The following is a 17,626-nucleotide window of genomic DNA, read 5'->3' as shown; positions in this document are numbered from 1 at the left end:
AAAAAGCACTACTGGCTGGCAGGCAAGACAAAGAGAGAAGGTGTTCAAAAGTTAATGTGGCCACTTCTGCTCAAGTCCTGCAGAAGAGTGTGCCACCTTCAGCAGGGAAGGAAAAAGGATCTGAATGGATGAAGCAAAACACACATTCCGGGTGTGAGTCGAGGTGGAAAGTGCGGCGTGGTCTTTCTTGCAAGCCCAGCCGCACTCGCGCGGCCTTGTGAAATCCCAAGGATTCTGTTCACACCCGGAGGCAAAAGCAGCGCCCAGTGAAGAACCAAAACCAGGACACCATTTGCACCTAGCCAACCTCAGTGGTACCTCTCCCCCACCTGGGATGTTCTGCCACCTGGACTCGACACGTGGGAGGGCCCTCCGTAGCCATATTTCGAGGTGATCTTTCTTCTGTAGATTCAACGGTCGGATCAAGAATCCTGAGACAACTGCAGCAGGAGCCCTTTCTTCCGGGAGCCTCCGGCCCCCACCCTGCGGAAATCCTGCTGCTTCGCCGAGCTAGCCACCTCCAGTGGCCCCTCCTCCGGCTCCTCCTCCTGGAGCCCTGGGGCTCCGAGCTGGTCCAGCAGCTCAGATACAGCCGAGGAGCTCCTCGGAGTTTAGGGGGAACCACGGACTCGCTGGGGCCCCTGTGTCAAACGCCTGCAAAGCTGATTTTGGAAGTCTCTTTTCTGTGCCCTGGGGATAACCCTGAATAGAGAGTTATAACGCGGAGCCTGAGGTTGTGCTTTTTTCTCTTCTTCTTCTTTTTTTTTTAAAATTTAGGACTTTTGTTCTTTAATGACCAGCAACTACTCCCCCCAATAACACTAAAATGTTTAGTGTTATTGCCTCCCGTGTGGGTTATTTAAAAATCAGGCAATATAAAATTGATGCAGCACCTGACTTGACATATTTGCATTTATTCCAAAATGGGTGCACTGGTGGACCTTCCTAGAACACAGTTAATAGTGAGAAGAAAATGCCTGTCTTTCAAACTTCAAGAGCCCTCAGCGTCCAGTTCAACCTCTTCATTTTTCAGTTACCTAGAGAAATTTCAGGTGCCCTATACCAAGAAACACACCATCCCCACTCCATCCCTCTACCTTATTTCCATGTTCTTGTCTTCATAGTTCTCACAAGTTACGCATATTTCTTTTCTCTGCATTTTTTGTCTGCTACCACCTCCGTCATCACTACCATTACAAAGTTAACAACTTGAGCGTAGGAATCATGTATCCCCAGCACCCAGAACAGAACCTGACAGACTGTTTTTTTAATCAATAGGTAAGATGAACTGAATGAACGACCAAAAGGTGCAGTGACTTACCTCAAGATAGACTGCTAACTGGTAGCAAAACTTGAGTTAAACTTCAAGTCTATTACCCCTCTAGCATACTTTGTACCCCAGAATGCTGAGATGTAACCTGGACAAAGCCAGTTAGTAACACTTACCCCACGGTTTCCAAGTTGAGGACGTGTGGGCCAACATGACCAACTCACTAGGGATCATGGCATAACCCAGATAGATTCGGTAAGTTGCCATTCCAGAATTTCTATCGTATGTACGTGGGGAAGGGGTAAGTGGAGGTGAAGGCTTAGGTGTGAACTGACAATATCAAAGTGTAACTAAAGGTGTACAGCCCATTGTCACTTGCTTGCATTGTTACTGTAAATGGAACATCACTGAAACTAAGTTATTCTGGTCCAGGACTACTTCCTATTATTTCGCTCCCTCGTTATCACTAGCAGATGAAGTGATTTTATCTTTTTTGAACCCCAATAAATCCTAGTGTGATGCTTATTGTGGTTCACTCTTGAGTAAGGGGAGGCATTTTGTCACTTCTATAAATATGTTTGAATGGAGAGAGAACCTAGTGAGAAAAAATGTAAACTTTCTAGGAATACCAGTAAATATGGAAAAGGAAAGATCATTTTTAAATCAGACATGTTTCTAATATATCCTTTTATGGTCATTGAAAAATAACTAAATTTTGAAGCTTTACATATCGTTAATAGTCCCTAAACAACCTCATTCCATACGGTATTTTTAAATGAATTCAATGACTATTGAAAACTCTGTTTCATAAAATAATATTTCCTATTGCATGTGTATTTGACGACTAAATACTAACTTTGCTAAATGAAACCTGATGCCAAAACATTAGTTTGAATCTCGGATACATCTCTATTGCAGTTGCAATAAAACTGATAACGACTAGAAAGCATCATATAGAAGAAAAAGTAAAACTCCCTTTTTGGAATAATTGAGCCAAAGTGAAAGAGTGAGGATGTAGTGGAGATGGAATTAAAGCCCAGGTCCCTAGGCTCCCGGCCCAGCCTACTCCTGAATGTGTGTGAATTTTGATGGGTCCTCAGTGAAGTATGCTTTAAGAAAAATTATTGAAATAATTAGTAACTTTGTCTCCAAAATTTATACATTATTATTGTGTAAAACATTACTTTCTAAATAACTTGTTCTCCAACTCCTGAAGACTCCCAACTGGAAACCAAAAAACAAAGCTCACACTACTTTTTTATGCTATCTTCCTTATGCCCGGCCTCTTGCTAAGTAAGCAATTTTTACATTTACTATTATCTCAGTGAATCTTCCCAACAATCCTTATGAAGTAGGAAAGTATTCTTCCTTTGTCAGTTTTAAAATAATCATAATACAGGTTACCTAAAATGATCAAAAATATACTTCTAAAGAATCAAATTATGTTGAGAATTAAATGGCCAATTATTTTTGACAAAGGTGACAAGACAATTCAACAGGAAAAGGATCATCTTTTTAACAACACTGAAACAATGAAATTCCCATATGCAGAAAAAACCAAACCTCTACATTCACCTCACACTACACATAAAAATTAAACTTGAAGTTGGCATAGACCTAAATGTAAGAGTTAAAACTGAAGAAAACATCTGGAAGAAAACATAAGAGAAAATCTTAGTGGGTGGGGTATTCCTTAAATACCCCACCCACGAAAAGCACAAAGAACTCTTACAACTTAATGATAATGAGAAAAATAACCCAATTTAAAAATAGACAAAAGAACTGAAGATCCACTTCGCCAAAGAAGATGCATGGATGACAAATAAGCGCATGAAAAGATGTCCAACATTAGTCATTACAGAAATGAAAATTAAAGCCACAATGATATACCACTGCACTCCTGCTACAGGGCCAACTTTAAAAGAACTGACCACACGTGTTGGCAAGGATGTGATGCAACTAGAACTCTTACACACTGCTGATGGATACTCAAAACTGCAAGAACAGTTAAGAAAACAATTTGACAGTTTCTTAAAAAGGTAAACATATACATGCCATATGATCCAACCATTCTACTACTAGGTATTTACCTATCATTCATTTCTACTTCTGTATAACAATATTGCCACAAATTTTGTACAAAACAATACACCTTGATTATCTCAGTTTCTATGGTTCAGACAGAGTCAGGGCACAGCTTAGCTGGTTCCTCTTTCTAGGGCACAGGTGGCAAACACAAGGCCCATGGGCCAAAGCTGGCCCTCTACCTTGTTTTATGTGGCCAGGCACCTTGTTTCTACCCAGCAACAGCACCAAGCTCTTGCTTAACTATTAAGGAGTAGTTACATTTATACAGTCTTAAAATTACATTCAGCCCTTTACAGGCAACTGCGAGGCTGATGAGGCCCCTGGTGAAAATGAGTTTGACACCCCTGCTCTAAGGTCTCACAAAGTATTATGTGAGGTTCAGCTGGGGAATGATTCATTTCCAAGATTGCACAGCTGTAAGGAGAATTCAGTTCTTATTAGGTTGTCAGCATGAAGGCCACAGTTTCTTGCTAGCTGTTGGTGCTCAATGCCACCTTCAGCTCTTTGCCACATGATCCTTCACAACAGGGCCACTTGCTTTTAAAAGCCAGAAAAGGAGACAGTGTCTGTCCTAGCAAGACGGTTTACAATATTGTGTAATGTAATCATGTATATCACCCTTTGCTGTATCTTGTGGTTAAAAGCAAGCAACATTTATTTGTCAATTATACTCCAACAAAAAAAATTTTTTTAAAAGGCAAGTCAGATTTCACCCATGATGCAAAGGGAGCAGCGGTGTCCAACCCACAGCTCCCTACCCACATGTGACTCAGGATGGCTATGAATGTGGCCCAACACAAAATCGTAAATTTACTTAATGCATTATGACACTTCTTTTTTTTATGATCATGTGTCAAAATGTATTTAATGTGTGGCCAAGACAACTCTTTTCCCAGTGTGGCCCAAAGATGCCAAAAGGTTGGTCACCCCTGAGGGTAAGTATTATTCAAAAGCATGAGTAATGAGACCACCTTGGAGTCCATCCACCACATTACACAAGAGAAATAAAACACATGTCTGTACAAAAACCTGTAGACAAATGTTCTTAGCAGGTTTATTTGTATCAAAAACTAAAAAGAGTCAAATACTCATCAACAGGATAAACTGTGGTATATCCATACAATGAAATATTCAGCAATAAAAGGAAACAACTAATTGATACATGCATCAACATGGATGAACCTCAGAATAATTATACTGAGTGAAAAGAGAGTATATACTGTATGCTTTATTTACATCAAATTCCAGAAAAGTAAATTAATCTATTGGGTTTTTCTTATTTTTTTAATTTAATTTATTTATCTTTAGAGGGAAAAGGAAGGAGAGAAGTATGGTTGCCTCTCATGAGTCCCCTGCTGGGAACTGTTCTTCAACCCAGGCATGTGCCCTGACTGGGAACTGAACTGCGATTGTGTGGTTCGCAGGCCTGTGCTAAATCCACTGAGCTACACCAGCAAGGGCTAAATTAATCTATTGTGACAAAACAAACAGATCAATGATTTCCTGAGAAAACTGAAGGGAGGAGAAGACATTACCAAAAGGTGATGAGAAAATTCTGTAGTGATAAATATGTTTATTATCTTGGTTGTGGTCATGGTTTCGAAGATGTACACATATATCAAAATGTAGGAACCACCCTGCCTGGTTTCAGAAGCTGTAACTACCCCCATGGCTAAGGATGAGTGAGAAACCTTGGGACCATAAGCCACTAAGGAGATAAAGCTTATCTTCCTGCCAGGGGCACCACCTCTGCTCCCTTTTACCTCACCTGGCTTGGCCCTGGGCAGATGACCAGTTAGCCAATGACAGGTGAGATTCCACAAGGGAGGGATGACCTAAGACAGGCACAGTCATGAAGGGGACCTCGAAGAAGGACTTGGAAGGCTATAGAAAAAGGGAGTGATGGACCCTCCCCCTTCAGCTTTGTCGAAAAGTCTCCTAATCTCTTGGCTGCCTTACTTCCCCTGCCTGACTTAAGCCTGAAACAAAGAGGTGTGGGGCAGCCCTGTGCTGGAAAGGGTGGAATCTCCTGGGGTTATCAGGCCTAAAAGAATATATAAAATCCTGTAAAACCTGCTTTACTAAGAATATCCTCAGTTTTCTGATAAAGGTCCAAGCTTGAAATGAGTTTGTTTCCCAAAGTTTTATGGCCTTTTAGCTAACTGACCCTGACTGAGAATAAGCCCTCAAAGTTCTTTGTATGTTATCTATTATTTGATTCTTACTGCCTGACAATGATTGATGAGCTTTACCTGTATTCCTGTGCAAACTGAACCCAATAAAAGCCCACTGAGGAAAAAGCTCTTGACCCTTCTCCTTTGAGAATTCAGTCACCTTTCCTCCTTAAGCAGATCATATCATGTCTTGGTAGACTTATTCTCATCTGTGGTGGACTGGGAACTCTGCAGGCAAAGCTCCCCCACATGAAAATTCATCAAATTATACACATGTGCAGTTTAATGTACCTCAACAAAGCTTTTTCTGTTTTTTAAAAACATAGTATCCACTTCAACAAGGGTACCAATTAATCATCACATCAATTAATTAAAATAAAAATGTATTTATTTACCACTCAGTAAAACTGATACCAAGAAAAAGAATTTCATAACTGTACAAAATATTCATAATATGCTGTATGAATGAGGTGACATTCAAATGAACTTTCAAGGACAAAAAAGATTTTGATGTGTAGTGATAGATATGAGAGCATTCCCAGCACAGAAAGATTAATTAACATACTTGTTTATTCAACAAACAGTGAAGACCTTTTTAACTGCTCTTAGCAAATTTCCAGACTGGGTTTATGAAAATCTGGAGATGACCAGGATATTATGCTCAAAATTTAGCTACATTTTTCCTACTGTTCCTAGTCATTAATTTATTTGAACAATTCTTTCTTCATTGTAGGAGTATATAATTACATTGAAAAGCCATAAATTATATAAATAAATTCAATAAAATGATTTTTATACGTGTGATCAGTACATACATGGTTGATAATTTCAAAATTGCTTCATTAATTAAGAAGCAAAACTATATAGCTCTGATTACTCTCAGCAAATAAATCTTTAACCACCATAGGATTCAATTTTCCCTTGAAGAATTATACATTTCTGGAAGAGTAACCATGTGACTTATTGTCTAAACAACTGAGAATGACAGATGCTGATAATTATTATTCTGGAAAAACAGTACTAAATCAGGGCTGTCCTGGGCAAACCGAGGTGGACAGTCATCCCAGTATAGGGAGATTTTGTTTTGTTGTAAGGCTTCAAGTACTGATTCCTGAGCTCTACCCCAAATCTACTGACTCAAATCTCTGGTATAGAGTTTGGGAAGCTATAATTTAATGAGCTGCTATAATTGGAAAGCCTTGGACTCCAACATGGTATCATTTAAGGCTCTTCCAATTCTAAAATTATATGTTTAATAAGGAAATTTTGAACATACACTGGCTATTAGATGATATCGAGGAATGATTAATTTTCTTAGTGTAACAATGATGTAATTACATAAGCAAATGTCTTTATTTTTAGGAAAGACACATAGCTGCATTTAAGAGTGATTTCATGATATCTTCATCTTACTTTGAAGAAATACATACACACACAAATACAGCTGATTGTGGATACATACATGTTCAGTGGACTATTCTTTCAATTTGGCTGTATGTTTGAAATTTCTCATAATAAAATAATGAGAGAAAAAAACATTAGGGAAAATCTGTTTATAATCATGCAATATCATTACATGACTTTTAAGAACTGTGACCAAAAATGTGATTATTAAATCAACAAATTGCTAAAATGTGATTACTAAATCAAGTAATCAATTCATTGCTTAAAAAATTCAGCCTGTAATCCTCCTTTAACTTTTTCCTGAGACAAAGTGACAAAGATATTCACTGCAGAATTGTTTAAAATAGTGTTATTTTTGCAACATTCTAAATGTATCAAAATGGCATGCTAATGTAAATTAAGGTATATTGGTTCCTTCAAAGGAGGAATTACTAAACTATTAAAATAATCACTGTCAAAAATACATTGTACACATATCCTATGCTGTTACATAACTAGGTACAAAAAGAATCTGAAAGTATATCTGTGCTGTAACTATATTAAATTTGTGCACTCAAGTGGGCAGAACTGAGTCCACACTTAACATTATATAAAAATGCTAAGTAGTTTTTGCCTTTATTTCATTTTCTTATTTTGAATTATGCCTATGATGTTGTGCAACCATACATTTTTAAAAACCGGCTGTTAACTGCTACCTTAATATGGTCCTAAGGGCAGTATATGTCAGTTTAAAATTTGTTGAGCAACTGAATAAGACTTTGGGCGCCTCAACTGGTTGATGCTGCATTAATTTCGGAAATCCAGAATCGTTTTGCCGACTACAAATATAACAAACATTACGTGTAAAAGGTCTCCAAACACCACAGGGACACTGACCGCAATGGGTAGGCTAAAAGCATATAGATAATGATGGTAGATATAACACTACCTGTCATGCAGGACGGGCATGTCAGCCTTTACTCCGCAAAAGGCTTCTCGTTCTAGGCTGCCTCTAATTTTCACCAGAATAAGATGGTTCCAGAGTCCCAGGCAAAGGAGGAGACCGTTCCCTTGCCTGGGAGGCTGGAAACTGTTCGATGTGAGCGCAAGGTTTCCAAGGCCCTGCAGCTAAGTTCCGCAGCACTTGACGATTCCCCAGTTGCTAGGTTTAGTTGCTAAGACACTAACCGTCTCGCAGGAAGAAAGGGCTGTGCACTCCCTTTTGGAGTCGTAGCGAACCCTCTCCATGCCGAGCGTTTTTGTTCCGGGTTGAAACATTTAGCTCCCGTAAGAGAGACGGGAAGGGAAGGAGAAGCTGAGAGTGACGCCTCAGCCGCGGAGGATTGTGGGAGGAGGTTGTCTCCAATTTCTCCTCCCCCTCCCCCTTTCCCGGCCAAGATGTCTGACATGGAAGATGATTTCATGTGCGATGATGAAGAGGACTACGACCTGGTGAGGCGCGGGGGACGAACCTGGAGGGCTGGAAGTGGTGTCTGGCTTTAGGGCCCAGGACAGGGGCGGCCGCGACCTCTTTCCGTAGAACATGTGCTCCTTCCAACTTCTCCCGGTGCAGTGACAGGACGGGTTTACCTCCTCCCCTTTCCCGCACCGGCCGGGGCCCTGCTTCTCCCGCATGGGGGAGGGGAGGGTAAACGAGGCAGCAGAGGGGGTCCCGAGACTTATGCTCCAAGTCCGAGCGCTTCCACCATTTAGTTAGACAACCCTGGCCTCCGGCGTCTGGTTCTGGGTGCCGCTGCCACCTCCCTACCGCGCGAGCCGCTTGTGGGGCTGTGTAGTGGTCTAGGCCCCGGCTCTGCCCTTTCGGGCCCAGCATTGCGGGCCCCCTTCTGCACTCTTGTACTGAGCTGGTACGAAATGCTGGGAGAACGGTTTCAAAACTAGGGGCGAAGAGGGGGCGGGGAGCCTTTCTGCTCCCAGGCCGGACCATGAAATGGGTCTCTTGAAAACATAGCTTAATTAATCTTGCCCAGGGTTCGTTTTGGTTTGAGGTAGAGGTGTTGTGGAGAATTCAGAGCAAAGATAGCTGGGAAAAAGTAGGTGAACTACTTGTGTGTAAAGAGAAAAGCTGGGAAGGAGGTTCTGCTTTTTGTTTATTTTGGTGAGCAAAGACAGGTAACAAGGGTATTTACCCAGTGGGCTTTTTTCCGTGGCTTAGAAATTACCCACTATTTAAAGTTAAAAATATCAAAGGTGAAAAAATAAACGAAGTTATGCAGCTGAATGATTTCAAAATATTCAAGTTTTAATTTATGAACAGATTTACAGGTTTTTAAAAAACATTCACTGACATTTTAGGTTGCTGCTCAAAAATATGATCCGTGTGGGAACTAAGAAAGTATCTAGACCAAAAATCAACATCAACTTTGCTTTTAAAAAAATTGAGTTGCGTTTTTCTGCATGGTTCATGTATATTGTAGTGATGCTGCATTAAAAGTTATGAGTGCTTGGGAAGACGTGACTTCTCTTATATTTTAAGTGCCATAGATTCTCAAGATACTAATAATTGTTTTTGAATTAGTGTAAACTTCTTTATAAAGTCATTTCCAGTTAATCTTTCCATTTTAAAAGAAGGCACATTTGCAAAAGGGCAAGGAAGATGATTGCTTTTACGTGAAAGTCATGGTAGAGGTTTTGAGCATCCTTAAAGTCAGATGTAAAGTTTTGCTAATAATTATGATTTCTGCCTGTCGTTTTTTGTTTGTGCAAACTAAAACAGTTGTAGGCAGTGCCTTCACTTATATTAAGAATAAGTAACTTGTGACATCTTAGGCGTTTCTATTTATTACATGTTCTTATACAGATATTTTGTAACAATGGAAGTGTTTCTTTTAAATATGTTTGTATTTTTAGTTTGTGTTTTTTAAATCTTTCTGCTCGTGTCTGTCCTAAGCAATAGCTTTCAATACATACATGACTTATTAGCACTATGATTAACTTGAAGGTCATCATTATATTAATTTGTGCAAGAATTTTAATTGAACGTCCATTCAATTGTTTAATTTGACTTTCCACCACCTTTTAGGGTCTGTTATACCATGTGTATAATATAAAGTTGAATGTATAGGTGGCTCATCTTTTTTTGAAAATTTCTTAACCAACAAAAGTAAGATCTTACACTACTACATAATTAAATGAAAAAATTTCTCTCAGCATTCTGTTAAATAATTGTCTCTCTCCCCATATCTCTCTTGCGTGGATACCATTCTGGATTCTGAGATAAATGTCAAGTGGTGGAAGCTTTTGTGCTGTGTTTACTACTACTTAAACTCTTTTTGTGTGGCACAATATTTATTTAGTGCTTTATTTTTTACTGCCTTAGTTAGTTTCCTTAAACCACTATGTTAAAAAAAAAAGATTAAGGGTTTGGTTGCCATTTCATGTTTAGATGTTGCTAAAAGAGAAGTTTTAGGTTGGTTTGTTTTTTTTAATAGGTATTTGCCTGGGTCTTTTTGTTTGTTTGTTTCTTAAGATTTAGCATCTACAGAATTGACTTGCTGTTTTAGGGAAACTTATTTTTTATTTAAAAATTTATTGTTTGTTGGAAATTTTCCCATCACCTCATTTTAGCTAAAATGTTAAAACTAAAAGCATGAGGATTGCTGACCACATATATATATTCAGCCTTTTGTAAGTTGTTTCTTGATAGATTTTAATACTATGGGATACTTTTTGGTTTTGTCCAATGTAGTAGAAATGGGTAGTTAGGCTACCATTGGACAAAGTGAAAATCTGTTTCTAAAACTATACAGTTTTAATCCAAGAAAGTAAATAACAATTTGTTCCCAAGATCTCAAAGCAGACAAACTTGGTTTAAAAGGAAACAAACATAAAAGAAATCCAGTTTGGGTTTTTTAAACTTAACTTATTTTTAGAGAGAGGGGAATGGAGGGAGGTCGGGTAAGAAACATCGGTATGAGAAAGAAACATCAATTGGTTGCTTCTCATACCAAATCCAAAACCCATTTCCTCTGCCCAGGAATTGAACCAGCAACCTTTCTGTTTGTGGGACGGTGCTCAACCCACTGAGAAACACTGGTCAGGAAGATATTAGTATTCCTGACTTCTTCTAATATCTTTTGATTTTTATTTTAGGCAGAAGCAGGCGTTTTCTAAGCAGAGGAATTTATGTGGCAGGGAATGCAGAAATAGGAGATGGTACGGGTAAATGTCTTTTAATCCGTGTTCATTTTACAGATTTGTAGATTATTTCCTGGTGTAATAATACTAAGTAACAACTCTAGGGCCATTCATTAAGTTGATAATGCTTTTGATAAGTTCACTGTGTAGTAATTCTACAGTCCAGGCATTCTAACATAAAATTGCTTAGTATTTCTAATCTTTTTTAAAAGGGTCTAAACAGATTGACTTCATACCAAAAGTTATTCTTTAGTAGATCCCATAATATGTACAGCATTGTACATTTGCATTTAAATATATTGCAAGGAAAAAATGTGTTAAAAAAGTAGAATAATTCCACTTCGTTAAATGTATTTCCAGCTGTGAGCCTCATTATATGCCCTAGTCCAGCTCATAGTTATGATTAGTGAATGAATGTTTACTGGTATTGTTTTATTCTTTTAATATATAGCGGTTTTAATGCCCTAAAAATTTACTTCTTTTTTTGTCTACTTTTTTGGGAGGGTAGAGATGAGTCTTAACTCTAGGATACCTTATAGAATCTCCTATTTGTCACCATTTTAGCAAGATCAGCAGACAAATGATGGCTCGCACTTTAGTTTCTCATGTTATAAAGAACCTTAGAACATGATTTAGCAAATTAAAAATGAACACTACTGCCTTTTAAAAAGATTTTGAATCAGTGTGAACAGAATATATAATCTCATTTGAAAAAGAACTGTTAGATTAATATAGGGCAAGAGCAGGAGAATAGCTTTTTGAGGATTTATGTGTTTAGTATAAAGAGTCTCTGTCCTTCATTCTGCATGTAAGAGGAACGGGGAGGCTATAGGCTATTTTTCTGAGACTGTTGTCCCAGTAACTGACTGCTTGAAACACAAAATGTTGGGCATCCCTAAAAGAATCGATTTTCAAACAGTATACCTTTTAGGAGTCTGAGAGGCATTGTTTTCTATGCTGTACAAATTTTGTATTCTGCATATAGTCTTCACAAAGATGAAATTTATACAGTTGAGGCCTCTAAAAGAAACAGTGTATTGAATTGTAAGTTATTGGAAAGAGCCCCAAATTATCAGTAGTAGGAAAATACTAATAATATTAATACTAATAAGGTAACAATAGATAAATTATGGTATATTCATGTGATGGAGTAGCTATATCAGCATTTTAAACCATGCTTCTAAAGAATATTCAAGATATGAAAAACTTCCAAGCCCCGGCTGGCTCAGTGGATTGAGCATCAGCCTGCCAACAGGATCTCAGGTTCAATTCCTAGTCAGGGCACATGCTTGGGTTGCAGGCTGAGTCCCCAGTAGGGGGCACACAGGAAGCAACCACACATTGATGTTTCTGTCACTCTCTTTCTCCCTCTCTTCCCCTCTCTAAAAATATGTAAACAAAATCTTTTTTTTAAAGAAAGAAAAACGTTTTATAAATTGTATTGATCAGGGCTATTGAATAAGGAACAGGAATATGTGTCAAACAAGTTTAAACTAAAAAGACTGTATTGGCTCACATCACCAGGAAGTATAAGTATGGCTGGACTCATTGGCTAAGATAATGGTGCTCCGTCTTTTACTATGTCTGTCTCTCTTCCTGGGCTGCTTTCTTCAGTATTTTCTCTTAACTGCTTTTACATTGTCTAAGATGTAATGTGGCATCTTCCTAGTATCATAACCCCAAAAGTAAGAGGGTCTTCTCTGCTAGTTCTACCAGGGAAATCTCAGGAAGTGACAGCTTAGGTATCTGTGGCCTTCTGTGAACCACTTTCACTGTAGAGACGGAGGTGGGGTTGCTTGCCTCTTCTGTAGGCGGAGTGCTGTAATTGAAAACCCTCACCTGGTAGAGGAAGGGTTTGTCCCTAATGCTGGTACCCAGTGAACACATCTCCACTATAAATATGTAATTTATATTGCAGTGTTATTGGGTGGGAATAAAATTAATTTTGTTGAGTGGGGAAAAATAGAGAAAAATGTCTGGAAAATCTAAATAGTGTCAGGAAATTAAATTTGTTTCTTGCAAACCTTTCACAGTGAGTCTTATATTATTTTTTAAATATATTTTATTGATTATACCATTGCAGTTGTTCTATTCCCTCTTATATTATTTTTTAAATATATTTTATTGATTATACCATTGCAGTTGTTCTATTCCCCCTTCATTCCCCTCCACCCTATACACCCCCCACCCTTCCCCCCCTTTAGTTTATGACCATGTGTCTCAAGTTCATTAGATTCTATATTTCCCCTACTATTCTTGCCCTCTCCCTATCTATTTTTTACCTACCGTCCATGCTACCTATTTTCTGTATCTTCTCCTCCTCCCAGTCCCCTGTTGCTAACCCTCTATGTGTTCTTCATTTCTCTGGTTCCACTCCTGATCTAGCTGTCCTCTTGGTTTGCTTTTGTTTTAGGTGTGGTTGTTAGTAACTGAGTTTGCTGTCCTTTCACTGTTCATATTTTTCATCTTCTTTTTCTTACATAAGTCCCTTTAACATTTCATACAATAAGGGCTTGGTGATGATGAACTCCTTGAATTTGATCTTATCTGAGAAGCACTTTATCTGTCCTTCCATTCGAAATGAAAGTTTCACTGGATAAAGCAATCTTGGCTGTAGGTCTTTGGATTTCATGACTTGGAATACTTCTTTCCAGCCCCTTCTTGCCTGTAAGGTCTCTTTTGAGAAATCCACTGACAATCTGATGGGTATTCCTTTGTAGGTGACTGTCCCCTTATCTCTTGCTGCTTCTAGGATTCTCTCCTTCATTTTCATCTTGGCTAATGTAGTTATGATGTTCCTTGGTGTGTTCCTTCTTGGGTCCAACTTCTTTGAGACTCTCTGAGCTTCCTGGATTTCCTGGAAGTCTATTTCCTTTGCCAGACTGGAGAAGTTCTCCTTTATTATTTGTTCAAATAAGTTTTCCACTCGTGGCTGTTTCCTTTCCCCTTCTGGTACCCCTATAATTCGGATGTTGGAACGTTTAAAGATATCCTAAGCCTCTCCTCATTTTTTTTTAATTCTTGTTTCTTGATTCTTTTCTGGTAGGATGTTTCATTCTTCCTTCTGGTCCACTCCATTGATTTGAGTCCCAGTTTCCTTTCCATCACTATTGGTTTCCTGTGCATTTCCCTTCATTTCAATTAGTTTAGCCTTCAGATGTTCCTCTAATTTGTGGCTATAATCAACCAGTTCTGTGAGCATCCTGATCACCAGTGTCTTGAACTGTGCATCTGAGAGGTTCGCTATTTCTTTTTTGCTTAGAGTTATCAGCTCTGGGGCTTTGGGTTCTTCTTGAGCCATGTTTTGGACTATTCGTTCACCAGGGCGGGGCAACTCAGTCGCTGGGTTGTGATGCTGTACGTGGGGGCGAAGCCAAAAAAAGCAATGGCGGGCCCCCTCTGCTACCTCCCACCACCACCGTGGGCCGGGCGGTCTGTCCCACTGCTCACTCCTTTGCTGGCCTATCTGTGCGCAAATGTGTGAGCACAGCCAGCCTGCCGCCCCGAGCCCTCACTGAGTCAGCCCAACTCGGAGCTGCCTGGGCAGTTGGGGTCGGGAGATCTCTCTTGCCTGTCCCGGCTCAGCTGCTGGCTCCGCCCCTCTTACCAGTCCAGTTGAATGGTTCATTGTTGTCGGACTTCTGTATAGTTCAATTTTCTGTTCTTTGGCTGCATCTTTGTTCTCCAAACCTTTGTTGTATTCAAACTTGGTTGTGGGAGAAGGCACAGTATTTCCACCTACACCTCCATCTTGGTGGAAGTCCTCTTATATTATTTTTATTGCTGGAGGAGAGAGGTCAGGTTACAGGGTACAGATGAACAAAAATTTTACTTCGATCTTGGAAGGCTGAACAGTGATTTTTGTCATTGCTCAAAATTTTTTAGAGTTTGTCTTAGAAATTGTCTTCAAAATCTGAGGAATCTAGCTTTTTAAAATAGGTATTTCATTCACATGGCTCAAGAATATAAAATATAAAAATAAACTTTCCATTTTTGTTCCTCACTACTCCCCATATATTTTTATCCCTCTCCCTTTTTTTTTCTAAGAATGTATTTTTTTATTTTTAGAGAGAGGGGAAGAAAGAGAGGGAGAGAAAGATCATTGTGCAACAGAAACATCAATCAGTTGCCTCTCACATGCACCCTGACCAAGGGACCTTACCTGCAACCCAGGCATGTGCCCTGACTAGGAATTGAACCAGCGACCTTTTGGTTCTCAGGCCAGTGCTCAATTCACTGAACCACACCAGCCAGAGCTTTTTTCCCCCCCTCCAAAGATTTTATTTATCCCCCTCCCTTTTTTTAAACCAGGATGTAGCATATTATTTACATTGTTTTACACATCACTTTTTAATTTATCTTAGGAATTATTCCATGTAAGTATCCAAAGAGCTTGCCTATTTTTTTCAGCTGCATGGATTGAATGGATGTGCCATACTTTAACGTATTAGTTTCTTTTTGATAAGAATTTGCTTGGTTTGCTGTTATAAACAATATGTAGCCTTTTCCCCCCTTTCTTTCTCATAATTTTAGAGAGGGAGAGAAAAAGAAATGTCAGTTTGTTGTTCCACTCATTTATACAGTCATTGGTTGCTTCTTTATATGTTCCCTGACCAAGGATCAAACCCACAACTTTGGTATATCAGGATGACGCTCTGTCCAACTGAGATATCTGACCAGGGCCAATGGCTTTTCCTTCCTTCCTTCCTTCTTTCCTTCCTTCCTTCCCTCCCCTTCTCTTCAGCTGTAGCCAGGTCTTGTCCCTTTTGTAGGTGTGAAAAATTATATTTGGAGTCATTTTTGGTAGGTTGGGCCATCAAACTGAATGATTCTGTTTTCGATTAAAACCATCCGATTAAGTTTGTTTTCTTGAGAGTTTCAGAAGTGTTACTTAATCATTGTGTCAGTATAATTGGTATAATTTTACTACCTCCTAAAGTTACTACTTCAAAGAAAAGTGTTAGTTGGACATAGAACTTTGGTGCATTTTTTAAAAGGCCTATTGTAACACTCCATAAGTGTACCCTGTATAACAAATTAGATTCAAACAAGGATATCTGAAAAGATAAGTAATAAGGGAGACAGCTTTTATATGCTAAGAATAAGATAAATGTAAGGCTTTTCACTTCTAACATAAATTTGTTAACTGTGAATACCCAACAGAGTGAATTTATAAATTGTATATTGTATCTCAAAATGAACATACAGAACTCAGCAGGAATTAGGAACTTACTGTAGGGCTCCACCCCCACATTTGACAGGGGAGGAACTAACTTACGAAGTGTGAATAACTTACCTAAATTTACACGACAAATTAGTGGGAGAGTCAAAACTAGAGCCCAGGTCTAATTACTTTAATGATGTCTGTCTTTGGAATGTTTAATTTGAAGACTGAAAGTTTAAGACAAAAGAATGTTCTAATTTATACCATTGATAACAAATTAAAACCCATTAACTTGAGTGAAATTTTTCAAAGTTTGAGTAACTTTATATCACAAGGATAATGGGACATTGCCCTTTACCTGTGTGCCTAGCATCCAGGGTAGCTTCTAGCCATGGCCAAGGCTTGGGAAGCATTGTTAATAGTGAATCTTGTTTTTGTAGATCACATTGCTTTTTTAAAATATATCTTACTGATTATGAGTATATTTTATTGATTATTGAGAAGTTGTCCCAGTTTTCACCCTTTGCCCCCCCTCCACCCGGTGTGCCCATTTAGTCCAGCAATTTGCCCACCCTTAGTTCATGTCCATGGGTTGTGCATCTAAGTTCTTTGGTTTCTCCATTTTCTATACTATTCTTAACATCCCCCCATCTATTTTGTACCTACCAATTATGCTTCTTTTAAAAAAATTAAGATTTTATTTATTTTTAGAGAGAGGGGAAAGGAGGGAGGAAGAGGGAAAGAAACATCAATGTGTGGTTGACTCTCACACATTCCCCAGTAGAGCCTGGGCCCGCAACCCAGAAACAGCCCTGACTGGGAATCAAACCAATGGCCCTACACTTCACAGGCCAGCACTCAATCCAGTGAGCCACACCAGCCAGGGCTATACCTACCAATTAGGCTTCTTAATCCCAGCACATTCTCCCCCTTTCCCCAGCCAACTGATAACTGTCCAAATGATCCCCTTACCTGCAATTCTGTTCTTCTTCTGGTTGTTAGCTCTGTTGTTGTTATTGTTGTTGTTGTTTTTAGATTTGGTTGTTGATCGTTGTGAATTGGTTGCCTTTCTAATGTTCATAGTTTTGATCTTTTTTTTCTTAAATCAGTCCCTTTAATAATGGCTTGGTGATGATGAACTCCTTTAGCTTTACCTTGTCTGGGAAACACTTTATCTGCCATTCCATTCTAAATGATAACTTTGCTGGATAGGGTAATCTTGGTCATAAGTCCTTGCTTTTTATGACTTTGAATATTTCTTGCCAATCCCTTCTAGTCTGCAAGGTTTCTTTTGAGAAATCAGCTGACATGTTTGGAGATGTCCCAGGGCACCTTATACTGTCCTTGTTTTTTATTATTATTATTTTTCTTCTTGTTATTCTGGTTGAA

The 17,626-nt window shown here is 38.9% G+C and overlaps 2 protein-coding genes across 5 annotated transcripts in view; one reads left to right on the top strand and one right to left on the bottom strand.

Annotated features, from left to right (window-relative positions):
* The window catches only part of GALK2 (galactokinase 2), a 129,724-nt gene extending 121,621 nt beyond the window's left edge, over window positions 1-8,103 (bottom strand). For 2 of the 3 annotated variants that reach the window (XM_037054596.1, XM_037054594.1), the window contains exon 1: window positions 330-492. In XM_037054596.1, the coding sequence (XP_036910491.1) occupies window positions 330-382 (53 nt within the window). In that variant the 5' untranslated portion in view covers window positions 383-492. Of the gene's footprint in view, window positions 1-329; window positions 493-7,864 lie in introns of those variants that run through there. The other variant, XM_037054595.1, reaches the window with a different exon arrangement.
* COPS2 (COP9 signalosome subunit 2) overlaps window positions 8,103-17,626 on the top strand; it is a 35,519-nt gene continuing 25,995 nt past the window's right edge. The window contains exon 1 of one of the 2 annotated variants that reach the window (XM_037054598.1): window positions 8,103-8,367. In XM_037054598.1, the coding sequence (XP_036910493.1) occupies window positions 8,314-8,367 (54 nt within the window). In that variant the 5' untranslated portion in view covers window positions 8,103-8,313. The remainder of the gene's footprint in view (window positions 8,368-17,626) is intronic. The other variant, XM_037054597.1, reaches the window with a different exon arrangement.

The sequence above is a fragment of the Sturnira hondurensis genome, unplaced genomic scaffold (assembly GCF_014824575.4).
Source record: "Sturnira hondurensis isolate 20B ecotype Veracruz unplaced genomic scaffold, ASM1482457v3 Scaffold0008196, whole genome shotgun sequence".
Classification (NCBI taxonomy): Eukaryota; Metazoa; Chordata; class Mammalia; order Chiroptera; family Phyllostomidae; genus Sturnira; species Sturnira hondurensis.
Note: the sequence above shows the minus strand (reverse complement) of the source record. Positions and strands in the feature narration are given on the sequence as shown.